The 27,511-nt window shown below is 38.4% G+C and overlaps 1 protein-coding gene across 4 annotated transcripts in view; it reads left to right on the top strand.

Annotated features, from left to right (window-relative positions):
* htr4 (5-hydroxytryptamine receptor 4) overlaps positions 1-18,314 on the top strand; it is a 206,020-nt gene extending 187,706 nt beyond the window's left edge. For all 4 annotated transcript variants that reach the window (XM_088080755.1, XM_042493792.2, XM_088080753.1 and 1 more), the window contains one exon: positions 9,882-18,314. In XM_088080755.1, the coding sequence (XP_087936881.1) occupies positions 9,882-9,966 (85 nt within the window). In that variant the 3' untranslated portion in view covers positions 9,967-18,314. The remainder of the gene's footprint in view (positions 1-9,881) is intronic.
* Positions 18,315-27,511: the final 9,197 nt, after the last annotated feature.

Genomic DNA, 27,511 nt, shown 5'->3' with positions numbered 1-27,511 from the left:
TATAAAGCTGAGCTAGAGGTTTATACAGTAAAGACAGTTTATTTTAATAATATAATGATAATAATATTTAACTGTGTGGAAACCTGAGATTGAACTGTGCTCAATTTCATGTTGTAATCATCAGAATCAGAAATACTTTATTGATCCCTGGAGGGAAATTGCGGATGGTGGCAAGGATTAACGTTTGTCATATATTTCAGCTTTAAATGACCTGGAAAAAGTTTTTGATTCTGCATTTTTACCCAGTATTTTCTATTGCCTTCAGGATTTCAGCCCACCAACTTTCAGTCACAAACCTGCTTCGGTAAATTCTGTGCAAAGTTTCAAGAAAAGTTTGAAAACTTGTCATTGTCTTCTTCACACTTCACGGTTTCTCATTAACCTCCCGCCTCCACTCCTTTGACCATATATGAAATGTTCATGGTGCTCCATCACTGTGGAAACAACACGATCCGTGCGGCCGCATTCCCTCGGCGCTTCACCTCAGATTCTCTCCTTCTGTTTGCCCGCTGCAGATTGGGTTTCTTTGGCTCCGGCTAAAAATCTCCCAGCTCTCCCTAATGCTTTCTGACGCGTCTTCAGAGCAGCCTCGTCGAGCGGGAGAGGAGGAAAAGTAGCGGGCGAGTTTAATCCCATGAAAGGCCAACTTTGTGATTCCTTCAGTCGACCTGGTGTCAGCAGTGGTGCTTCAGCGCTGACCGGCTCTAAAGTTCTGAGTGTTTGGACTCAGTCAACATTTGTCATTTATTTTTGGATCTTCTGCCTTTTTAGTTTTATTTTTACGACTTTATTTCATTCTGGAGAGGACGCTGGCGAACAGCATCGTGACTTTGACCGTTTTTCACAGGTCAGAAGATTGCAGCATTAAATCTCCTGGAACTGCTGTTGTATTAAATTATTTCTGCTTCTCCTCTCTTTGCGCTCTCTCCTTCCCTCTCCCTGTGAGAAAACTTTACTCCGTCTCACTGTAATTGAGGTGACAACACTCACCTGCTGTAATTCGTCTTACGCCTTTGCTTACCTGTGCACATTTTTGGATCTGCAAACAAACCTTCCTTCAAGATCATAGAAGTGGAGTGCAAACATTTTTTTTTTTTTATTTTGGAGTCTTAGAAAGTCGTGCTGCTCCTGCCAACACGCATATTTTCCCTTTTTTGTTGCTGAGCTACAAGCAAACTTCCCTCGTGGGTGTAAACTTTGAATAATTTCTGCATGAAATTGTCTTCTTCCTTTCAGTCTAGTTAGCTCGATGCTGTGTAATCTCTTTTCTATTCAAATTCCGCTCTATTGTGTTCATCTCATATTTATCATCCTTCCTCGCCTCCTGTCCTGACCTCTTCTATCCTCCGCCTCCCGCGTCCTTTCATCAGCATCACAGTAGGTTGCAGCTCTCATTTTGGGGTATTTTGTCTTCGGTGGCTGAAACGAGCCACTTGTCGTCTTGGCAGGTGGTGACCTGGACAGAAACAGAGTCCTGACACAGAACGAATGAAAGAAGAGGGAAAAAGGCTTCCTGATTGTGATGATCAATTATTGCACTTCAGAGAGAAAGAGTGTGAGTGGGATCATCAGAAGAAGTGGAGAGCGAGGTCGCGGTATGTGATTAGAGGGAGGCGAGAGAGGGTGAGAAAGCTACAGTGGTCATCAGAGAGAGTGAGTGGGGGGATGTTGGCAGGCTGAGGACTGTAGAAGTGGAAGATTTGATCTCTTGTGAAAAATTCGGTGGGAAAAAGATGCAGACACATTTTCACCAAAAGCTGCAAATACACATTTCTCCTGTCAGTAATGCAAATACGAGGGGTGTTCAATGGGTTTTCTTATCTCTTCTTCTTTTGGGGATATTTGACAGACTTTTTTCCTCTGCAACAAGGAATAGAGACAGCTCTTTGCTTCTGTCAAACTTCATGAACAGCAGTCATTTTAAACTTTGCTGCCAACACAGTTTCACTCCTCGTCACATGGTGACTGTCAGTTAGTGACCCTTCAAGTCAACCAGTGACGTTTTAGGTATCCTTGCTGTAGCAGTTGATGACATTCTGAATTTGGAGTGAGAACAGGTTGGATAACCCAGAGCATGAATGGGTTATGATGTTTTAAGTATCCTTGCCACGTCAAGTTATGACGTGCTGGGATGCTGCTACCGTGATGTCACCAAATGCACGTGGGATGACGCAGCAGGGTGCCTGTGTTCACACAGCAACGCAGAGTGTTACGATGGTTAGGTTTAGGAAAAAAAGGCACATGGGAAGGTGTAGAAAACAGAAACAAACACACATACAGAACCCAAACTCCAAACTCCCATACTCAAGTTGGTTGTCGCTCCTTAATATCACCCTGTTATCCGTTCTCACTCCGATCTCGGAACGTCAAATCTTGATGTGGCACAGATACCTAAACCGTCATAGGTTGACATGGACGGTCACTTCCCGGCTGTCACCATGTGACTCCGCGGTGAGACTGCGTTGACCACAACTATGAAAACAGGCAAAACAACCCTCGCACTCCTAATGTTACGTCATTACCACAGCGTTATTACCTGACACCGTCCTGCAGCGTTGCATGCGCACACGAGCAGTTTCGTCCAGCCGTGTTCTCAAGTGACATCACCCGTGCACGTTGCATGTGGACGCACCTGGTCCCGTCCGGATGTCCGCAATCGTACAATAACAACACCATCGGTTCTGTCCGGGCACGTTCTCATCTGATGCCATCCAGTTGAACGTAGAAGACGGCTTTTGGCCAAAAGCACCGACAGCGGACGTATTTGATTAGTTCAGAATGAGAACAGGTTGCAACGAACAACCACAACGTTTGTGTCTTGCTCCTCTGTGGGAGAGGTGGTGGCCCCTGCTGCATTTCTGGGCCCTGGGGCCGACTGTCTCATTATCCGCCTGCAGTCTAATAATGACTGTTTACTGTAGGTTTTCTCCAGTGAGTCAGTAAACAAGCTGCTGCTGCTGTGGTGAACTGAATGTGAAAGGAATTTGTTTAATTTATGACAGGACTGTAAAAGCCATTCATGCTTTGGGCAGGGAATATGTAGCCATAAACAAAAACTGCCAAAATATTAATGAGCTGTATATTTTGTTTATGTCTCTATGTTAAAAAAAAAAAAAAAAGTTGTAGAAAATAAAGGCAGCCAGGTGGATATTTATGACTTTAATATTCTCCCTGAATGCGGTATGTGTGGGAGAAAAGGAAGAACCTTTTGCAGCATTTTTAATCAAACATGCTCGTCAACGAGTTGTTTTAGTAGGTTAAGAAATTAAGAAAAATACTGAGAGCCAAAAGGAAATGTTTAACAAGAACATAAATGGTTTTTACTCATTACCCAAAATAGTAATTGTCATCTTTTCAGCTTAAGAAATGACTCATTCCTCTTTGGATTTAGAAAACTGGCTGTTAGGCGAAACTTTTTCAAAGTCTTTTGGATGAAGTAAAAAATATATATATATAGATATATATAGATATACATATATATCATGGTGTGAGTAAAAATACTTGAAAATGTGTGAAGGTTGTCTTCTCTCACACTCTTTGAAATAAAATCTATTTTATTTTTTTATTTTATTCACAGTTTGAAGAGCTGACTTTCTTTGCGCTGTGCATATCTAGACACACCGGAGGACGCTGTGTTGTTTGGTTTTTATGTGATGAAAATCTCCATCACACACTCACCGAACACAGCAAGGACGAGCTCTTTAGAGTAATCTGCAGAGGTGAATTCTCAGTGGAGTGAGAGCGTACTGAATATCCTCAGCTGGAGTTCGGTTTGGTTCGGTTTGGTTTAATTTAGTTTGGTTTGGTTTAGTTTAGTTTAGTTTAGTTTAGTTTAGTTTAGTTTAGTTTAGTTTAGTTTAGTTTAGTTTGGTTTAGTTTATTTTAGGGGCCGTTTTTACGGCAACAGTTTTTGCATGACATGTTAAACTTCTGTTGCAGTCATGTGCGGGGACAACAATAACAACAGTGGCGGACAGACGAGCTGTGTTTGTGCTGCTGACTCTACTGAGTTTATTAACGCTGTCGGCTCTCGTGCGTGCGTTCGCCATCGTCTTCTTGTTTGTTTACACTCACCGCTCTGCAGGAGAACGCCTTTATGGCATGTGGTTTTTTTCTGTGGTGTGTCATTAAGTTACACTGCCAACTACTGGCCTGGCATGCATCATGCAACATTTTCAGTTATTTCTGCACATACGCGTTCACGAGGATCGTTCTAATAATGTTTTCATATGAACGCAAAAAAAAAAAAACTGAAACAATAGACTTTTCCATTTTTAGTAATGCTGTTCTCAGCTAAACGTGGCCTTAGCTCCACTGTGTGTTTATTTTCAGCAAGAAATTTCAGACCCAGCATATTCAAAACTTCAAGAATATTAATTTAATCCTTAAATATTGGATTGTATTCATGTCGTGGTGGGAAAGTCCAACATTTCAAACTACGCTGCGTTCAGTTTCTTGTGAAATCAAACCTACATAGCGAACAAAAAAGCAAAAATGATCGATGTCAGCTGTTAGTGTGATATAGCTCTCTGCTGACTAGATCCCAGGTTTTGAAATCCATATTTTAATGTTACTTGGAGACCTTAAACTGTAATGATCTTCATTTAGAAATCTTTGTCTTTTGTCTTTCGTACATCCGGCTCTGCCACATAGCACATCCAGAATCCTGCTAAAGGGCACTTTAACAGGACGAATGTTTGCCACATTGCTGCCCAAAATATGTGGAGATGTTTAGTCTGCCTGTAATCGGGGCCTTCTGTCTCTCGCTCTCCTCTGGCCTCATTAAACAAATCTCCATCCTGTCTCCTGCTCTGCCAGTTGGCCTGTTGGCTCGGCTGTGTACAAACAAAACCACAAATAAACACAGAAAGGATGTCCCGCTCCAAATTTTTATTTGATCCAGATATCCCAGATATTCCGAATGAGCAAACATTAACAGTCTAAAGTTTTTTATATGTTTTTTTTTATATTACATCAGTAGTTGTACCAGCGTTCACTCCTTTTTTTTGCTTACTTTCATGTAAAGAGTTTGATTTTTAATGAGACTGTAGACGAGAAGTTTTCTGATGCATGTTCGACTTTCATCCATTCTCCTTTTATTTATGAATTAATATGGATGAAAATTACAGCTTTAACCTTTTACATCACAGAGAATTGATATCAATTGTATATTTAAAGATGCACCCTGGATACAGCTTCTTTTTATGAATTTACTAACTACTTCATCTAACTAATTCATTGCAAAACCAGATTCTTAATAGCAATCTAATGACAGAAATAAGGAGGGAAATGTATAATTTATTGTTTCTAACACAACATCCATCTCTGCGGTAGCTGTTGATAAACATATCACATTATATATGTAAAAAGTAGCATAAAAAGATAAAAAAAAAACAGCCATCTTATTAAAAAAAAGTGCTACAATTGTATAATAGAAGACCATTAATCCTGCAATTTAAGCTAATGCACGTTTTGAAAACCATGTCGTCTGTCCTAAATTTTGGCTTAAAGAAAAGATAATCTTTTATTATTTCCACCATGGGAAAATTTGTATTGTTACCTTCTGTAAATGCTCCACCTTCCCTGGAAACAAAGAAAACAGCAAGAAATGTCCCACAAATTGCAAAAATTAGTGAATTACCTAAAAATGGAATTTGAAAAAGAGCGCGGGATTAATAGACAATTATCCCCAAAAATAGGGGAAAAAATGTTCAAGAAAATTATGTTTTTAAATAAAATAATTTTATGTTAAAAAATGATGTCACAAAAATCTAATGAAATATATAGAATTTTTTTTTTTTTTTTGTTCACTATCGACACTTTTTTAGGTACTTGTTAGTTTTGGACGTTTTTGTGTGTTTATTTTCAGGTAATTCTTTTATAACTTTTTGACTTTTTTTGTTACTTTTTGGGCAATGTCTTGCCAAGTTGCTTGTCCCCCATGTTTTTAAAAGAAATCAAACCAATTCGCTCAGGTTTTAAAGGGTTAAAGTGCCACACCCCTGTGCTGAAAACACCATTTGGTGAGCTGTCACAGCTCGTCACAGACGGCAGCATCGTTCGCAGCTTCACATCGACCTCAGCGTCGAGAAGCATGAAGCACTTCAGCGCTCTTAGCAGGAATTTTTGATGCAGCACATATCCTCCGAAACCAATGATCGTTTCTAAAGTCTTCTTTTGTTTTTATACAAGAAAATTGACTGAGAAACAAAAATCAGTAGCCTAATGTTAGAATTACAAGATTCACTTTAAATTTTTTTAAATTTTTGCTGACAGAGCGTGATTCACTTCACCTGAGCCTGTTTCATCAGCTCGAACTCGTACTCAAAAATAAAAGATGACAAAAAAATCATCAGTAACTTCCCCCAGCTCTCCTTCCTGACAAACACGACTCCCCAACAGCTCTGTTTCCACCAAAGAGTGTCCGCAGATCTCGCCTCACTGACACAACCACGGCGAGACCAGCTGAGCTCAATGTGGCAGCAATTTTGGGTTCCGCTCCGGCGAGGATCTGCAGCCCGTTTCCTTTTGAAAAGCCCTAAATGTTGGAGGCTTTCTGGAAGGTAAATTTCACGGCCAGTTTGGCAGCAGGAAGCGTCTTTGGTCGGGTGTTTGTGTAAACAGCTCGTAATGGTTTTAGCTCGCGGTGAGGCCTCTGCCGCGCACACACACACACACACACACACACACATATATATACATTCGTACATATACACTGATCTGTCTGCACTAAATGTATATAATCAGTCACTGCACGTATCCCCGTGCACACATGTGAATACTCGCTTCCCGTTCGGATGCAGTGAAGCCTGCAGACTGTAAATGGGACCCAAATGAGTTTGTGTTGACTTTAACAAATGTGCGTCTTGCCTTTGAAAAGAGCTGTTTGCTGTTGTTGTTGCTCTAATTTCACATTTCAATTTGTTTGTGCGAGAAACAATTACATGCCGTGTATATGGCGTTACTGCCTGTGTCGTGATCATGCTTTGTACTTCCTCCTAAATGCCTCTTTTTGTCTGATTAGAGCTGCTCGCTTGAACAGATTAGCGTGACATAAAGCATAAAAATGAGCTCATTATCATTGTGTTTCGCTTCATGCGACTCTGGTTTAATTCACAGCAGAGAAAATGACACTGGATGAGTTTGTTGTTTCAGTCGATTGTGTTTTTCCTTCATGTTAACCTTTACTCTTTTATTTAAATGAACATTTTCACTGCGGGAACCATGTATCTCCAGCAGGTCAACATCTAACTGTGTTTTCAACTTTGTGACGTTTAATTTTTCAGATAATCCAGCAGGTTTTTAAATGGTTCATTTGTCAGAGGAAGAAGGATTTCTGTGTCAACCCTTAAAAAAAAATAACTTAAAAGAGTAACTAAACACCCAAATCACTTTTTCGCAGTCGAAAAGCAATATTTATACAGGTATTTGTTGATTAATTCAGGTCCAACTCTTTACATTTGCGTGCAGAGTATTAAAATTATACTTATTGTGTATAAATATGTGCAGTCATTGCCCTTTAAAGGTTAAAACCTGGATATTACAATTGAATTTTGCCATTGGCTGATCCTCATAGTAGCCTGCTTTTGTCACCACCCTCTCACCAACCACGACATCATTTTATAAGAAAAAAGGTCTAATTGTGATTAAAAAAAAGATGATATTACAAGAAAAAAAGTCAATAAACTCGTATAATTTAATATTTATGCATGTAATAACACAATTTTTCTTGTAAAATTAAGAATTTGTTTGGGTAAAATAACTTCTATTTCTTGAAATAGTATGATTTTTTTCTTATTAAATTATGAGTGTATTTTTTATTACGACTTTACTCTCAAAATCTCAGATTGATTTATTTCTTTTAAATCTCAGTATGGCCCTTATGCTCTGCTGTATATTTGGAATGGCTTATTTCATAAATTACCTTTATGAATTGACATCTCTCCAGCTATCACAGCTTAGATTGAACTGTGCTCCATATTTTTTCAATTTTCCAAGCTTATCTGTGGTTTACAGAAATACCAAAACTGACATTTGATTCTGTCGACTGGGCTGAATATTGAAATATTTAAACCTTTAACTGAGCGCTTAGTCCAATCACCTTTGGAAGCGATAACAGCCTGGAGTCTTTGCACTCCTGGATTTGGGGATTTTCTGGGATTTTTCTTTTGCAGAAAAACATCATTTTTAGTTATCTCTGATTTGATTCTGCTCAAAAAAACGCCACTCTGCTTTTTCAGCTTAATGACTAAACCATTCAACAACCATAAAGTGAAAATATTAATTTGACACACACTCCTCCGTGAAAAGAAAAGTGTCAACTGGATTACAAATCGAGACGGGATCACTTCGGAGAACGTGTGTTTCTGCTCAGCTTGAGTTCAGATTTTGAGCATTTAAAGTAAAATGGATCCAGTTAAAAGTGGACGCTTGCATGTTAGCGTCTCTGCCGGCTCTGTCAGCTGTTTTCTCCGTCCTGAACCACTAACGTCTCGTAACAAAGTCGGCTCTGACGGCTTCTCCCGATCGCCCTCCTGTAACCCAGACTGCCTGATCACTTTTCCAGTAAGCAGGGATCTGGCTCTGTTGATAAATGACTCACTTTCCATCAGGAGGCTGTTATGAGGCTTTAAACTCGGCGTATTGTGCAGTTACGATCGAGCCGAGCTGTTTGGCAGCGACCAGACTGAGCAGGTCTGATACTGATGTTGGAAAATGAATCTGCAGCTGGTAAATTTCTGCTGCAGCTCGTGTGGTTTGGCTTTTTTATGATGCAGCTGTCGGACAAGTGCGACTTCGCTGCGAGGACAGGGCAACAAAGATGAGAATTTTCAAACTTTTGTCAACATTTTTTCTTTTTTAACCCCTTTGAATCCTGGATCGACATCAGCTGCTGCATTTAAGCGCCTTTCACAAGCTAATTCACTCTTTGAAACCTTAGAAAACTGGTTTGATTTCTTTCTGAAATATGGAGGGAAAGTCAGTGGCCGACTTGGCAAGAAATGTCCCAAAAAACTGCAAGAAATTAGTAAAGAAAATTACATTAAAACTTAATTTAAAGAGGAAAGGGAGGATCATTAGAAAATTATCCAAAAATAGGAAGAAAAAAAAAGTCCTGTAACTTGTAATTAAATTTATAATAATTTTATATTCATGAAGATGTTAAAGAAAAGTGAAATATATTCAATAAATACTGTTTTTCATTTTCAGCACTTTTTAAGGTCATTTTCCTGTTTGTTTTGTACTTTTTATTTTCAGGTAAATTTGTTGTTAATTTATTTTAAACCATTTTTTTTTTGTTAATTTTTGGGTCATGTCTTATTGTTAGTATTCTGAAAATTACTGAATATTTAATATTTATGATTAGTACCAATGTTAAAAAATAAAGTCATTGAAAGTAGCAAATAATATTAACATTTCGTAATGATATAAATATTTTTCATAGCTTGACTGTCTTGATTTTCACAGCACATTTTCTGTGCAGAGCGGTATGAATGTGAGTCATCGACGCTGCACATAAAATAATAATGTATAAAAATGGGTGTTGCAGCTAATCATTGAAAAATCTCAGGCTGTGATAATCACAAAATCTAATTAGCATGTAGTATAATGAAAATAATAAAATTTTTTGTTTTTTTTGTTGTTTTTTGTTTTTTTTTTTATTTAAAAACATCATGGCAGTAACCTGGCATTTCAAGAGTTACACAATGTAAAAATACACAATCTTGCCAAACTTTCTGCCATATGCATGAACACAGCCCGAATTATCAAAAACTAAGAAAAGAAAAGTGCGTAAAATGTGCCAGTCCCTAACGGTTAAATATGTCCTCAGGGCTGCAGCTAATAATTATTATATAACTTTTGTCTTCTGTTTCCTTCAGATATTCTGTCCTTCAAAACGGGAACCACACGGAGCAGAAGAAGTCTCTGCACACCGTCACAGAGTCCCACGAGTCCTGCTTGTGACCAACGACGACTCCTCAGTCACATCTCCAATGACCTCGGCTCTCACATCGTCGCCACGGAGACGATGGAAACACACCGCAGCCTTCACAGATCCGGAGCTGAAATCCAAACGCAGATGCTACAAATCCAGCAGAAAAAAACAAACAGAGACGGGACTTTAAGGGATCCAGGCGAGGAACGAGACTTTGCAAAGTTCATCTGAAACTCACCTTATGGTGTTTAAAAGGTGGCGGGAACCTTGTGGACTGGAACAAAACCAGTTCTCTGTCTTTCTGATTTCTGTCATGCTGGTTCTCCCTCCCCCCGTCTGCAGGGCCCGCAGAGACTGAGCTGTCCCGGTTTGACTGAATCGGAGCCAGAATGCGGCTGTGATCCTGTCTGCAGGCCCGCTGGTAGCTTTCTGAGACGTCTGGTGGAGAACCGGCAGCTTCGGTGGAATGTGTAGGAGAATTTCACAGCGCGACATTAACGACTGTGAGTCTTGGAAGTGAATCATGTTGCCAAAGCTATTTCATAACACACAGAGGACCTGTTTGTGATTATTATAAGATGCTCCCTGTTGTTTCCCAGAACAAAATCAGACAGATTGACGATAGATTTTAGAAAGTTGTTCCCTGTAAAATGAATAATAAGTTATTATTAAGGAAAAGAGGCAGTTTATTTCCTTTGTTAAACATCACGTTGAAGATCAGCCAAAGCTGAAGAACCGGTGCGTCTCCGAGGCCGAAGCTTTGCATTCTGCTAAATCCTCACTAAGCTGAAAGGAAAATGTGGTTGTGTTAAATCCTGACCCAAACTGTCAAAGTGCATTATTATTATTATCATTATTATTATTATTATTATTATTATTATTATTATTATAATCGAGGCTGCTAGCTCACACTCATCGCCCCACGAGGCTCCGTTTTCTTGCAGTAAAAAGTTTGATGATCACAAACTTTAACATAAGAGCTGCTCTTGAATGATTCAGCAGGTGGAGCGTTGGAGCTGTATGATTATGATGGTGTGCGTGACTGAATTTGCAGGTTTTTGCAGTCTTGTTTGTGTTTCCGTGGTGATGCACGTGTTCATCCTCATGTGTGATGTTGGTATGTATGAAACCACGCCATTTATTCCCTCCGCCTCTGCTCGTTCAAGAATGCACCAGATTTATTCATGGCAACGGCGAACACGAAAACCAACCTTTTACCTGTACCCACAATGCAACATGGCATTTTTTTTAATAACAATCTCAGTAATAGTTAATTTCCTTTCGTTCACCCATAAACCGTCCTCTCTCTTGCAGTATAGAAAATTCTTCAGAAGTTCACTTACTGATGCTTCAGAAGACTGAATCTCACCAGTAACTCCACACAATAATTAACCCCTCGAAAAATTTGGTTTGATTTCTTTCAAAAACATGGGACGAAGGCAAGGAGCCACAGAAGAAGAAATGACCCAAAAATTAGCAAGAAATTAGTAAAAAGTACGTGAAAATAACCTGAAAATACGTTTTTAAATGATAAACAGAAATTACCTGGGAAAAGTCCTTTAAAAATTAATGATTTTGTAGCAGAATTTATGTGGTTGTCAGTTTCCAGACGTGAGATGAACCCAGATTAACATTTTCCACTGATACCCAACAAAGAGCTTCTACCCAGTTTTGTGAGGATCAAACACTTTCATCACGCAGTTATGTAGTTTTTTTAAAAGTAAGGTTGTTTTTATTAAGTTAATGAGAAGTTGATACTTTAGACACATCCACACTGAACAAAATGAGGTTGAAGATCTGCAACTTTTTCATGCACTCAGTAGATTTATTTCTGTGAAATTTTAATCCTAAATATGAAAAAAAATCCACGTTAGTGAGCACTACAGGCGTCCACCTGAAAGGCGTGGCGGATCAAGATGCTGATTAAACAGCATCAGTATTACACAGGTGTGCCTCGGGACAGTCGCAGTAAAAGGCCAAACCTTAGATGTGACTTCGATGGATCATCTTAGTAAAGGAGAAAACAGATTTTAACAAATTTGTGACCACAATTTTAGAGAGAGGTCTCTATCATAGATCTTTATCTTAAACCTGTGAAAAATGGGGGCAAAAACAAAAAAGCTGCACTTAAATTTTAGTTCATAGTACTGAGCTGAGGAATATAGACACAAACGGTGAACGTGGTGTCTTCCAGAGTCCAAACCAGCCACAGAGACGGGAGCGAACCTCAGAAAAAAAGAGTTTCATAGGAACAAACAGAACCCTCTCCAATGAGTTAATCAGATGAAAACAGTGCTGAGCGCTGATTCAGTGACACACAGAAAAGCCAAAAAGCTCCTGACTGGAAACACTTGAGCGAGCGACGTGATTACAAATCTGCTCAGAGACGAGCTCATTGACCCAGTTTAGCAAGTCACAGCTCAGAGGAAACATCCAAGCCGAAATTTCACAAATGACACCAGCTCTCATGTTACTCCAGATACATAAATATGAGCCTCACACATCAGAGCGGCCGCGAGAGCGCGAGAGGACGGCCAGCCGCTTCAGACGTGATCGACACTTCACATCAGGTCTTTGCAAAAATTTAATACTACAGATGGTGAAATTTTCACATTTTTATGCGACTAAAAACATTTCAGTGCAACATGACAGATCCCCCAAACCTTTGAAATCTGTGCAAACTGGCTTATTTCTTTCAAAATCATGGAAAGAAGGCAGAAATTATCCAAAAAATTGCAAGAAATTTGTAACAGACAAAAAAAATGAAAGGAAAAAAACACAGATGGAAAAACTTGGAAAAGTGCTTAGAAATATAACAATTATGTTTTTGAAACAATTTTCTGAATTTCTAACTTTGCAATGTGTGAAATACAATGCAATGTATTATTATCCTTCTTTAAAAAAAATTCTTTGGTCTATAAAAAGTTGATATTTTAATACAGATACACTGAACAAAAATGTAACACTTTTATTTTTGTGCCCATTTTTCACAGGTTGAAGTTAAAGATCTTAGACTTTTTATGTATTTAATGGTTTTTTTCTCTTAAAATTGGATCCAAAATTTGTTAAAATCTGTGTTAATGAGCACTTTTTCAACATAATCCATCCACCTGGCAGGCGTGGCAGATCAAGTGGCTGATTAAACAGCATCGTTATTACACAAGTGTGTTGTGGGATAGTCACAATAAAATGCCAAAATTTTAGATGCCTGGAATTTGCAACCAAAATTTGAGAGAAATATATCTATTGATTGTCCATGTTTTTGGAAGAAATTGCACCAAGTTGCTCAGCGTTCAAAGGCTTAAATATTTGTGAAAGGCAGCTTGAAGCTGCACAAGAAAAGTGATGTTGCTCCAGGTTTCAAATGGTTAAATCAACTGATCCAAACTCTATTTTCTTAATACATTTAGAAATCTTAATTTTAAGTGTCCATGTATAATATTCAATATAAAAGTACTAGTCGTATTTTACCAACGTTAATGTAGAGATCGTTTTCATCTGCAGCAGCTTTTAATCATGCTGAAGTGTCCTTGAGCAACACATGAATATCCATGAGTTTCTGAGAGACACTTTGGATTCAAATGGTGATTCACAGCAAAGTCAAAGTATCAAAATGTCCCCAGAAATGTCCCAAACGATTCCTGCCAATCCCGATCTCTGTGCGTTCAACGTGTTCCAAAAAGTCTTTCTTTTCCTAAAATGTGTCGTTTCTCACAGGGTCTGCTGTGGTGTTGAGTTATGGGTCAATCCCAGAAAGGTGGAATATGATGCTGAAGCGGTTTGAAAAGTTTCAGCTGATACATTTCCCCGCATACGAGTAGTTTGATACTCCAGATAACTATTTAGGATGGAAAATCACTTCAGATCTCATGGGGATTTAGTGTTTCAGTCAAGGACACTTCAGGTTCTCGTAGCCCAAAATCACATCACATTTAAGGTTTCTACATCAGAACGAAGGGACTCGAAAACGTATCCAAATAAACTGCTGTTCATTTGGTTTTTACACAGTAAAAACCGACAAGGAAAAAGCTTCTCATGATCCCCGACAGTTTGTCCTCAGTTCACGTTGTTACATGAAAAAAGCGCTTCACTATTAGATGTCAAAATCTTCTCCCCTCTACCCATAATCCCTTGCAATTTCAAGTAATTTCCTGTAGTCAGTTCAGATAATGTTTTTTACCTCAGTGCTTCTGGGGAGGGACCAAAGCTTTTTGGCAGTTTCGGTGTAACAGCTTGTTTCTGAACGCTTAGACGAAGCAGTAAAAGGTCATGCAGACATCAGCAAAGACGACCACGACAGTCTGTGTCTCCATACACAGCGAAGAAAAACGAATTCATGAAAGCTACAAAGTTCTTATATAAAGTTCATCGTTTGAAGTGTAAATTCAACATGCTTCGTCCCTCTGGCGTTGCTGGAAAAGCTTTTTTATTCTGTTGTTGACTCGGTTCGGTCACGGCTTGACCCGTGAGCGACGATCTGCTGAACTGCTTCAGTATTGTTGAATTTCTTTTGCAGTACATGTAAACTTTTCAGCATCAAACAATAGACAGACATCAGGAAATGTTTTTCCTATTTACTGAAGAACAAGTATATACATTTCTTTATACAGTTTTCCAAAACAAACTGTGACCTCTTCCATAATTAAAGAACAACCCGTATTTGTGATGGAGGAAAAGATCAGTTTTGCTCAGTTAAGACTGGAATATATTTTCTGAAGTTATTAGGGCAAATAGAGTTATTCCTGAAATTTATAATCCCTCCCAAAAACAACCTGTGAATGTTTTTTAAGTGAATTTTAATATTATTTATTTTTCAATATATGTTGTATTCTCACGACAATTTAAAACTAGATGATCTATTTTAATATTAAACTCAGATTGTGCAAATTATGCATTAGAACCAGTTTGTCTAATTTCTGATTTGTTCCCCTGTAGCCAATCCAAGCTTCAGTGTTTCTTTTTGAGCTTTTTCCATTGCAGAAAGAACATTTTACAGTACATGACATGATACAATACGGTACGATACGATACGATATGGTACGGTACGGTACGATACGATACGATACGATACGATACGATACGATACGATACGATACGATACGATACGATGAAAAATTATTTAAAAGTATGTGATGATTAAAAAAGAGTGGAGACTGTAAACGAAAATCTATAATGGCACTTTTTATTTTTATTAGTGAACTGTGAAACGTTAAGATTGTGACATTATAAAAGAAATCAACTTTTTGACATAGGTTAATTTGCCCGATCAATTTGTTTCACCAAAATTGTCCTGAAATATAACAGTTTTTGCTCTCAGAAGAAAGTGGTCCTGACTGTGATGATTTTGGGTTTCCATCATTGCGTAAATGCAGATTGAAATTGGTTTGACAGAAAATCATAAATTTCTTTTATGATTGAAAACGTTTTATTTTTCTGCCTCAACAAATGATTCATATCTTATAACAGCACCACAGGGACGTTTTTACTTTATAAATTAGACAAATTAGAAAAGTTCAGACTGTCATCTCATAACGACACACAATAATTTTAGCTTCCTCGCATCCTCACTCCGTCCTTCACTGACATGACCTCTTCCTGCAGAGTGACGCCACAAACGGCCGTAAACAACAACTGCAAGTATAAACTAAATAAAACAGTTTTGCAGAGATCTTTTCAGTCCCACGAGGCTGCAAATTCAGCCTTTTTTAAATAAGCAATCATATAAATGTTTTCAGTATCTTCGAGCCCATAAATTGCTTTTCAAACAAACATCTGTTGTTTTTCCACGAGTATGAAAGGGGACAAACTTTGTGGCTTGAGTGTTTTGCTTTTTTGTTTTTCTGTTTCCTTTTCTTTATTTTGCCATTCAATAGCCGCCCACTCCCACAACTGCGGTTTCCATGACATCTGTGTAAGCTAAATGTCAGGCAGTGAGTGTGTGTATGTGTGTGTGTGTGTGTGTGTCTGTCTTTTGTGGAGATGTTTGTCAGTGTGTGTGTGGGAAGCTCCTAAAATTAGGAAAGTCAAGCTCGCCTACCTGCATGAAATTTAATGAGCCAAAAAGTGTAATGAAGGCCATTTTTGAAGATGTACCAAACACATCACGAGATACAAAGAAAATGAATCTGAGCGAGTTAGGAACCATCTGAGAGATTCAAAGGGTCATGCAGCTATTTCAGGCAGAGCGAGCGCGGGGAGAGGCGAGAAGAAAAACCCCGCCGCCTCAAGTGGAAATACTTTCAAGGTTGAAATCTATATTTTTCTCTTCACTACTTCAAAGAAAACTGTTTGAGCGTCGGTCCACCTGTGAAGGAATTTGGATTCAACTTTTGTGAAGTCTTCAAACTCCTCGGTTCGTTAGTGGTTTTTGATGATCATCAGATGGGTGAAAAGTTGAAAAACTCAGGCAGCGTGAGCGCAGAGTGCTGGTCAGCTCAAAGAAAAAGTTTGTTGAGTTCTCTTTCTTTAAACAAAGTAGGGGAATCGTTCAGAGCCGAAAAAGCAGCACTGCCACTAACACAGACCAACTAAACTGCAATATGTAAGTCCTCTACAAACTTCATATAACCCTCCATGAGCTGTGAGGGTTGAATTTTCAGAGAAATCAGGATGGACGATAATTAAGGTGATCAATTCCATTAAGAATCTGTTCTTTTCCTCTTTACCTTAAGCAAAATCTGTAGCCTTTAAAAGCCTTTTGCCTCCTAAATATCCCATGATTCATTGTGTGTGTCAAATTGATTTCCGAAATAATTTTTCTTTGTTTCGTTTTTAGGTAAAGAAATATTAGAGATGGTGGTTCAATATTTCTTCAGAAAAAGTCCAGAAAAAACATAAAATTTCTGGTTGAACACAGTCGGCAGATAAATTTTGACATTTTACGTTTCTGCAAACCACAGATATGTTATGTTTGTTCTTAATTATGTCACAGAGTTGTTGAAACTTTATGTTTCGACAATGCAGTGGATAAGATATGGTTGGGTTTAGGCAAAAACATTTTGGGCAAAAAAGCAGTCAACAGTCACTTAAAAACATTAACATTTGGAAGCTAAAAGCCACTGGAGAAACAGCGTCAGGTCCATAAAAAACACCCACATTTTTGGTCAGAAGAAGCTGCTTAAAAAACAGCAATGCATCCTGAACAAACAACCGCATTTTGAGTGAGAAATCCGCCTGAACAGCGAACACCTCACAAAAAAGTCGCTGGAAAAACAGTCAACAGTCAGTGAAAAAAACACACGTTTGGGAACTAAAAAGCTGCTGGAAAATCAGGGACCGGTTTCTAACAAACACCCATCTTTTCACTCTAAAATCTTACAGTAAAAACAACCACTGATCCTTAGCAAACACCCACGTTTTTGGTCTGAAATGCCAGTGGATAAACAGCCACCCATCACTAAAAAACACCCACGTTTAAGGGCCAGAAAGAAAAATGAAACAGAGATTGGTCCCTAAAAAAACACCCAAAAAGCGATTGGAAAAACAATGAAAGGTCCCTAATGAAGACCTGGTTTTGCTGTTTGCAGATCTCAAACAGTAGTGGTGGGCGTCGCGTTTTAATATCTCGCCATTCACCGTCCCGTGACCGCCCGATGACAAAGTCAGCTCATATACTACGTCACTCTAGAAACCTTGATATGATACTTTTAAAAATCCAAATGCAATGTATTCGTGGTTTGCAAAAACATTCAATACCAAAATTTTCTGCTGGTGATCGGTCTGTCTGGTTTCTTTCATTTTTGCACATCGGTACGACTTTTTTTAAAATGCTGGATCATAAACTTCACGTAACCGCACAGGTAATATTTGGTACTGAAGTTCTCAGCACAGCCTCTCTGCCTTTTTTTATTTGCAAAAATGAAAATCTTTTCAAAATCTTACCTGCCTTCTTAAATGTCAGTTGCAGAACTTCTCAGATGCAGCCACTGTCTAAGTCTCACTTTGTAACACATTTCAAGAAATAGTCTAGTTTGGACCCTCATTATTAAAGAAGAATAATAACGATATAAATGTGTTGCACAAAGCAGGATTTCCACAATGGCTGCTATTTGTGCAACTCCCCGAGCCGTACTCCTGTGTCATTCCTGCTCCGTATTCTTCCATCTCGTCTTTAATTTATTCATTTATGTTTGCAGCTTACAGCATGAATGTGTATATAAAGATAAAAACTCCCACAAACTGTCCAAAGGAGACAAAAAAAACAACTTTTATAAAACTCTTCAGTATTTATTTTGACAGAACAAAATGGGTATTTTCATGTATTAAAAGAACATAAAAGGCTTCTCTTTCAGGGAGCTGAAATGTGTATGACTTTTTTCTGTTGCTATGTGACAGTTCTGATAAAGGCTAATTAAAGATTAAAGAGATGTTGATAATCCCGGTGTTGCCTTTCTTTGTGACTTCGATAACAGCGAGCCGTCAGTTATTCTGCTGATTAAAGTGTCATTAAGGCGCTCGCTTCACTCAAAGGATCCCTGTTTCCTCGCCGAGCTAATCCACGCTCTCTCTTTCTCTTCGTTTCCTCTTTTGTAAGTGAAACATTGATGACTCGGAGGCACTCAGGAAGATTAAGTCGGTAGTTCAGGAAGAAAAAAAACCTGAAAGATAAAGCACAAAAAGTGCTTCCTCTTAGCAGAGATACTCTGTGGAGATGAATGGAGGGAGCATTACTCACAGCTCAGCTTTGTCAGGTTAAAAAAGATCCGCTCTCTGTGTTTATCACTAACATATCAAATTATATTTTCATCACTTATCATTTCTAAAACTGCTGTCTGTGGAGCCTAATGATAAGAAACTTGTTTATCTCATTTTAGGAACTACAACTAATATTTTTATGCCTCCTCGCTGGCTAAAGCGTCAAGTCAAGTGCCATACTGCCACAGTGGACTTCCACATCTGCATATTACGCTCTTCTGCATCTGCTGTCAACGTTCTGGATGCCGCAGCCAACGTGTGACGTCACGGTGACTACGTCCATTAGTACAACTCTCATCCCAAGTCATTACGTATTGCCACTTTGCGTTTTGCGTCTGCTTGACGTTCCAGGATGCCGCTACTGTGATGTCAACACAAGCACATGGAGGGATTATGTTACACATTTTTATGTTTAGGCAACAAAAGCACTAATGTCGGGGCGTCAACATAAGCACATGCTGGCATGGAAGGTTAGGATTAGGCAAAACAGGCTCATAGTAAAGTGTAGAAAAGAAATCGGATGGGAAGTGAACACTGACCTACTGGGTGAAAGTCCGTTCTTTGTTGAATCCATCCACCGCCCCTCCCACCCACCCTATAGGGACCTCCGTGCTCCTTATCACAACAACCGACACCACGACCGGTTCTTTTTCAAGGAACTTTTTATTGATTTTCACATATTTGATGAGTTTGGAATGAGAGCAGCTGGAGAGGACCATCCTGTGTGAATTAGCTTTATATACTAAAGGCTTCATTTGCATTCACACATATCCTCCCTGACTCTCACTGAGAAACGTTAGACACTGTGAACACCGCACGAGTAAATCTGTTTCCCCTTCAGCTGGAGAGTTAGCATATAGGAGACTCAGAAGATGCAGAATTGCTTTGAGGAAAATAAATAAACGGGTCTTTTCTTGGCTTTTCAGCAGTCATAAATATTTGTGTAAAGTCATAAATGATAGTTGTGTAATCCTTCACTGTGTCAAGAGGCTTGCGCTGATAAATAGCTGACCAAGAAAAGTCCCAGACAGTGTGTTGATGTGAATAAAATTAATAAGGGCCTTCAAGGTGAAGAAAATAAAATAACTTTTTTTCAGCATAGCTCCGATATTCATCACTACGCCTCAACTGTCATCTTTCAATGAGTGGCCATTAATCTTAAAGAACACCCTGATGAGATTTGCAGGTTTTCAGGGGCCAAAAAAACTTCACCAAGAGTTGATGACATGACGAGCCGAGACCTCTCTGAGACCTGACGGGTTACGTAATAGCACACAGCACTCATGTTGAGTATATCTGATGTATAGTACAGTGGTGGAAGAAGTACTCAGATATTTTGATAATGTAAAAGTATCAGTATCACAGTAAAGACAAACTCTTTTTCAAGTAAAGTCCTGCATTCCAAATTCTTCTTAAAGTATCAAAAATAAAAAATATTTTTTACACAAACTGGCAATTTCAGATTAAAATATATTATTGGATTACACTGATCACTTTTTAATCGGCCCAGGCAGCCCATGTCCTCGTGTCCACATGATACGCCACTGGATCGGACACTGGACAAAAAATGACTAATAATCAAAAGTTTCAGGCCCCTAAAACACCGTTGTCGTGTGAACAAAAGCTCAAACTCCAACAAGTTTCATGCAAGAACCGTTGCTGTGTAAACGGTCAAACAGCAGCTGAGTTGTGCACTTAAAAAAATAGGTCAGTTTCAGCTGTAAGTCCTTAATGATCATAATCTCTTAAGGGTTAAAAATCTTCAAATGTGTGTGTATAGCAATAAGTCAAACTTCACACACCACAGCACAGTTTCCACTTTGTGCTTCTAGACGATTTGTGTTTCTCTGAGGGATATTTATCCTGCAGTTTTGACCGTCTCTATCGACGCTCGGCAGAAATTACGCTCTGTGGGGACGAATACAGTCCGACTGAAGTGAATCCAAAACGTGCTGCCAAAGCAAACTGAACGCCGAGCCATGAAACGAAAACTGAAGTTCAGTCTTTAGAACAAAAGTTCACCACTAGTCACATGGTAACGATGCTGTTTGTGTGTATTCATTCATGCTTAGAGTCTACGTGTGTGTGTGCATGTGTTTATCAGTGTATGTGTGAACATATGCCGCTCCGTGTGTTTGTGCTGGTCTCAGCGTTGCGTCCTGTCCTCTCTCCGACTTGTTTGTGACTCATTATGAACACAGAAACCAATTTCTTTTCATTTTGTTTCTGGCTGCAGCGTCCCTGCTGACCTGCAGTTTACAGCTTCACATCGACCGTCAATAAAAGACAGAAAAACACATTAATTTCACAGCGCTGCTCGTAGGTGTCGTCCCTAGAAACCTGAACAATGACACTGTCTGTGTGATGTTTCGACATGACTAATATCCGTGACATTTGAAGGTTTTTGGTGGGCCAGCTTTCAGGTGAGTGACAAATGACTTTTTGCCTGCATGAGCTGCATGAAAGCATATAATTAAAGCATGTTTTAATAAAACGATTTTTTTCTTTAAACGTTTTGTTAAGACTTGAAATCCTCAGCATACATAAAAGAATAACCCTTTAAAACCTGAGATTTGCTTGATTTCTTTGAAAAACTTGTGAAGAAGGTGACAACCAACTTGACACGTAATGGCCCAAAATTAGCAAGAAATTAGTTGAAAAGTTAGAAAAGAACATTAGTGGAATATAGGGGAAAAAAAGACAGATAAATTCCTTTTTTTTAAAAAAAACATGGAAAATGACCTCAAGAAAGTGTTAAAAAATGTAGCATTTTTTTCCTTTTTTTGTAACATAATTTTAAGTATATATAAATAAGATAAATATAAATAGAGCTTTCTCAACATTTTATTCTTGTTTTTTTGTTTGTTTTCTTTTTGTCAGTATCTAATAATCTACCCCAACTAATTTTCATATCATTTCCTTTTAAAACTTTTTTTTCACATTTTTATTATTAACTCTTTTTTTTCTCAGGTTTCACAGCTATAAATGCTATTAAAAGGCATCTGAATGCAGCACAAGAAAACCAATGACGATCCAGGTGTTAAAGGGTTAACATGGTGAATTAGAGCACTCTCAGCACTCAGTTAAGAAACAAAGCAGCGGTGTCAAATTAATTAGTTTGATCAATTAATACATTGTGTTTGCTCACAGAATCTTTTGGCTGGATGTATGTCTGTTTTTTTACAACAGAAATCGCCTCCAAATTAAAAAGGGGACAGACAGTGACAAAACCAGCAAAAGACAAACAGAGAAGAAATTGACGAGCAGACAGAGAGAGTGAAGCAAGCGGAGCAGCCAGCCCACACGTCGAGTCGATTCAATTAGGAGAAGAAAATCCTTCCTGACGAGGGTTTAATGTGGTTACAGATGGAGGACGGCGCTCTGACTGTTCCTCGTCTGTGGCAGCGACAAACTGTCAAGAGAACAGAAACCCGGCTCATAAATCATGTTTCAACAGTCCAGCTGGATGTTGAACCGCAGCACGTTCCTTTTACACTGATTGAATCCCGTGTGAGGGATTTTACCGCTTAAACTGTCATCGTCGTTTGTTATATTTGTCGCTTTTGTACAAAATGATCAGCCGACGTCAGATTGTCTAACAGCTTGACCTCTGTTTGCCCTTTTTCATATTTGTGCCACAAACCATTTCCCTCCGAATCCGACCTGATAGCAAATGCAGCAGCAATTTTGTCGTAGTTGTTTTTTAAAAAATCCTTTGGCAGAAATCTGGAAAAGGCAACAATTAAAAGAGGAAATAATTTTGGAAAAAAAAACAACGTATTCACATCCTAATTCGTCAAATATCGCTGTTCGGTCCGTTACTTTTAAAAAGCAAGGGAAAAATTGTCAAGAAAAAAAATATAATAACATAATAGCATCTTTAAAATAAAAACGTTTATTTTTTAAAATGTCTACTCCAGCCACTACTAACTGTAAAATTATTTTTAAACTTGTTTTTTTTTTTTTTTTATCATTTTAAGTAATCTTTTTATCTTTGCACCTCTTGCTTGCGCTTTTGCTATTTTTAATGGTGATTATATTTTTTAAAATTGTTCAATCATTTAGTGATTTCATTTTATATCTCATCTTTTTACTCTTTTATCGTAAATCTGTATCTTTTTTCTTTTTTTTATTCTCTATTGCTCTGTTGGTATGAAGTGTGCTATACAAATAAGAATGACTTACCTTCCCGAAAATTATGTCACAGAAGTATTATATTTTTAAGCACCTCCTCCAAGTCTATTTTTTCTTTTCTTCCTTCTCTTTCTTTCTTTTTCTTTCCCAGCTCATTGCCTTTTTCCCATGTTTCTGAAAGAAATTAAGCCAATTTGCTCAGATTTCAGAGGGTAAAATTTCAAGTGCTGATGTCTCGAAAGAAACAAAGAGAGAATGAATGAAGAAAAAACAAAGACAGAGAGAAAGAAAGCTGTAATGAAGTGATTCAGCCTCCTAATGTCCATGTTGGTAAAGTTTGAGCGAAGATTGTGAGGTGGAGCGTCTGCCGCCTCGGGCAGAGACAGCGAGACAGCACACACAATGAGACACAGATTGGAGCAGACACAAACAGAGACAGATTAGTCCACCAGTGTAAACTGGAGCAAATTCGTTTTGGAAACGATTATCATTTCTGTCGGGGCTGATTTACAACAAGTTTGTAGACGCTGAAATCAATTACACATGTGAAGACCTGCTATGTGATTGCCAATCTATTGTACTGGAATCATGCGCCGGCAGAGAAATAACGGAGCAGGAGTCAAACCTGCGGGGATTCATTAAACTGCAGGAGATGTGTCTGATTAGATGGCGGCTGCAGGGGCTGAGAAATGAAAAAAAGTTAATTCATAATGTTGAATTATGTTTGCTGAGATGGACGAGGGGTGCATGTTAGGTTGAGTGGTGCAGTCAGAGATCAGTATCGATCCCTGACTTCCTTTTCAGCTGGGTGGTAGTGGGTGGCGATGGGACATTTTCCAGTTGAACTCACTGTCTGGGTGCCTTTCTGCAGACAAAAATCGAGCCAAATTTAGAACTGCTTTCACTGGATGAACCTGGGTGACAGGTCTTGAATGAGACTGTCATTGTTTGTTGATGATGAAAAAGTAGCAAAGTGTCCAACTTTTCAGGGCTGATTTGACATTGTTCATCTTTGCTAAACTTTCGGAATATTGCATCCTCCCAAATGAGATCTTTTTATCTCCCCATCTATTTTATTTTATTTTATTCCATGCACACTGCATGAAAACTTTCCTTTTTTTGTATTGATAATAAAAATTGGGAAAAAATCTTTTTTTTCCGTTTTCCAATTAAATTTATTCACAAAATTACTTTTTTTCTCGTAAAAGCACAACTTTATTCTAATAATATTACGACTTTATTGCTGAACTCCCCCCCCAAAAAAACTTGCCTCAATGTGGCCCCAAAACTCCATCATACCAGTGATAACTGTTGCTTTGTGTCCTGTCCTTTCAGACCCTGTCATTCCTCACCTGTCCAGCAGCCGTCACTAGAGAGCTTCCACCTGAAACTCCACCTGATCCTTTCAGCTCGTCACAGTTTCCCGTTACCTCCTCAGGTTGTACTTTTCCTTTTTCCAGTTTGTCTGGTTGCGTTCCAGATGTGTTTCTGTCTATTCTGCCTGAATGTTTTATCTCTCGTCTGCCTCCAATCGCTTTGAACTTTTGCTGGTTTGGACTTATCTCCTCCCGCAGAATCACATTTGCTTTCCTCTAAACTAAAAAAAGGCTGCTTTATCCTCCACATCTATCTGCTATTTGGGTTCAGATTCTGTTCTCAGTACAACATTAGACCTGTCTGAATCAATTGTCCGTGTGCTGTTTATTGTGACACACTGAATATTCTTTTCTAAGTACGATACACTTGCAGAGACCATCGCTCCTTCATATGTGACTTGGAACCTCCAATAAGCTCCTCTTGTGACCAATGAGCCAACCGGAAACTTAATGACAAAATATAAACGCTTTTCAGAGAGCCCTTTTGTGACATTATTTTCCCTCTTAAACATCTCATGGAGACGGCCCCCACAGCTTCTCATGTGAGCCGAAACTAGAGGCAGTCCTCAGTCTTTTCTGCGCGTTTTCTGCTAATCCATCAGGCAGACTGACAGAGGGCCATTATTCCTTCATACACATGACGTCTTTTCATTTCTAGTGCAACATCTTAAATGGATTTTCACTCACAATGTCCATTTGCAGCGCTCTCTGTCATTGTTCTGGGTTGAGGGGGTGGGTTAAAATTAATATGAGATATTAAGGAGGACAAAAGACAAGTGCACCATTTTTAGTGGGCCTGCATGTCTGAGATTTAAGGTCCGGAGGCTGTGATTGAAAGATGAGGAAAAACAATGACACAAAGCACCTTGGAGTGTGAATAAAGTTGTGCACTCTCTGTGTCCTCACAAGTCAGAAGAACAGTTTGGGGTGACTGGAGGTCTCTGCAAAGCTTCATGACAAGTTTAAAGACCATATCTTTGGAAAAACAAGCCACAGATCTCATGGATAGATTTCAGAACAGATCCAGTGGGAAAAGGCCAAAGGCCCCAAAGTGTCAGGGGTTCACCTGAAATGCCTTCAGCTGAAAATTTAATTCAAAGTGACACATACTGATGTGGAAGAGACTCAATATGACCAAACATTGTCGAAAAATAACTACAAAGACATACAAAACAGTTGTAAATACACATAGAGGCTCACAAAGACTACAAAAAGGAGCAAAACGACCACACGAGGACACAGATTGACAGCAAAAAGACAAAAAGCAAGTGCAAAACAACTGAAAATTATTACTAAAAGCCATGTGAGATGCAAAACAGCTGCACAGAGACACAGGGACTCACAAAGACTACAAAAGAGACTCAAATTGACAACTAAGAGTCAGAAATCATCTACAAAGAGACACAAAACAACAGCAAAAAGAGGGTAAATAGCTATAAAGTCTGTCTTTGCTCACTGACTCATAACACGACCATGACTGATAAATCTTGCTCAATCACACTCGACCAAATATCACTTTTGCTATTGCTACCTCCTCACCTTGCCCTCCAAATATATTATAGTATTTTATCCAAAATAGCTATAGTATACTATTTCATCCAAAATACATTAAAAAAGTCATAGTATGGTATGTGGTCCAAAATATCATAAAAAGTCAAAGTATACTTTGTTTTTCAAAATATCGTGGAAAAAAAGTTATAGTATGTTGTTTAAAATATCATTTAAAAAAAGTCATACTATACTATGTTGTCCAAAATATTATTTAAAAAAAGGAAAAAAAGTCATAGCATGGTGTGTCTTCCAAATTATCATAGAAAAGTCCAAATAATATGGCGTCCAAAATATCATAAGCTACATGGAATTTGAATTACTCTTAGAATCAAAATTTAAATATGGCCTATTTATTTAAATGAAATAATTTCCCTCTTCATTCTGTCTGTTTCCTCTCATTCTTGGAAAACATGAAGTGAGTTTATTTTCTTCCATATTTCCCTAAAAATAAAATGAAAAAATAATCAAATTTATTCTGACTCTCAGTTTCCTCTCCAGCTCCACTCCATCTTCACCTCTCATTTCCCACATGGGGACAGATTCATGTCTGTCCCCGTCATTTTTCATTTTCTCCACACTGGGCCTGTTTGAATCAGGCCGTGGCTCTTTTCTGAAGCATGTCAGATGTTTGCACGCGCTCCTCCTCGCCGACAACAAATCATCTTGTATCAGATACTCTTGTGTTTGTGGGAGCCAGCTGATGCCTGCACTTTACGCCTCCTGATTCACGGCCAGAAATGAGACACAGGACACAAAATGACTTGAGAGACAGTGTGGTGATGTTTTGATTTAAGAGACTTTTCTGCATGTTCTTGTAATAGAGTTTTTTCAAAAATAGCACTTTATCCTGTGTTATTTCTAACATTTCTTTTTTCACAGCCCACTCGCTCAGAATTTGGTTCCCTGGTGCTGTCTCCCTCCTACATATCCTTATGTTTTCTAAGTGTACTCGCCCTTTGCCCAGTGTGGGCTCGAGTCCTTAGAGCCCGCTTTAATATTACACACACTAATACTGCTCTGCACACAAAACTCACTTCTCAAAATCAAGCTTTAAAAAGTATCATATATTAATTTTATTATCTACTTTCACTGAGGTAAGTTTTTTTTAACCAACATCAGTTAACCATAAATATCAAATATTCATTAATTTCAAGAGTTTTAACCCTTTAAATGCAAGGTTTTGTCACTATGCTATTATAAAACATAGTGGTTGTATATATATAGTATATATATATATATATATATATATATATATATCCCACCTTGGGCTTGCAGTCTTGTATGGAACATGCTAGACACCATCTTTTGATTTGATTTTTGAATTTATTCACTCGTTCACCTAACACTCCTTAATCATTTTTATCTTCATATCTTTGTTTTTATCCCCACTGATGTTGTCTTCTTATATTATTATTATTCACTGAGTTCCTGCCTTTGCTTTGTCTGTCAAAGCACTTTGTACACAACTGTTTTCAGAAGTGCTATAGAAATAAACGTTTCTTATTTCTTATTGTTAAATTATTATTAAAAGTTTATATCATTATTGTTTGCCTCTTTTATGCCTTTATCCCACAGGACAGGTTCAGCGTGAAAGAAGAGATATGCAGCAAAGAACCGAGGCCGGAATCGAACCCGCGGTCGCTGCGGCGAGGCCACAGCCTCCATACATGGACCACCCACTTTATCTACGGATCCCTCGGGTACTCCAGGTCGTTATTTTGTTTATTTGTTTGTTTTTCAGGACCATAATATGATGTTATCATTCCCTGTTTGTTTGTTTGTTTGTTTTGACCCTAAAGCAAACACACAGGTGTAAATG

The sequence above is a fragment of the Plectropomus leopardus genome, chromosome 8, assembly GCF_026936395.1.
Source record: "Plectropomus leopardus strain MGB_pleo_1.0 chromosome 8, ASM2693639v1, whole genome shotgun sequence".
Taxonomy (NCBI): domain Eukaryota; kingdom Metazoa; phylum Chordata; class Actinopteri; order Perciformes; family Serranidae; genus Plectropomus; species Plectropomus leopardus.
The sequence above is the reverse complement of the archived record's forward strand: the minus strand, read 5'-3'. Positions and strand labels throughout refer to the sequence as shown.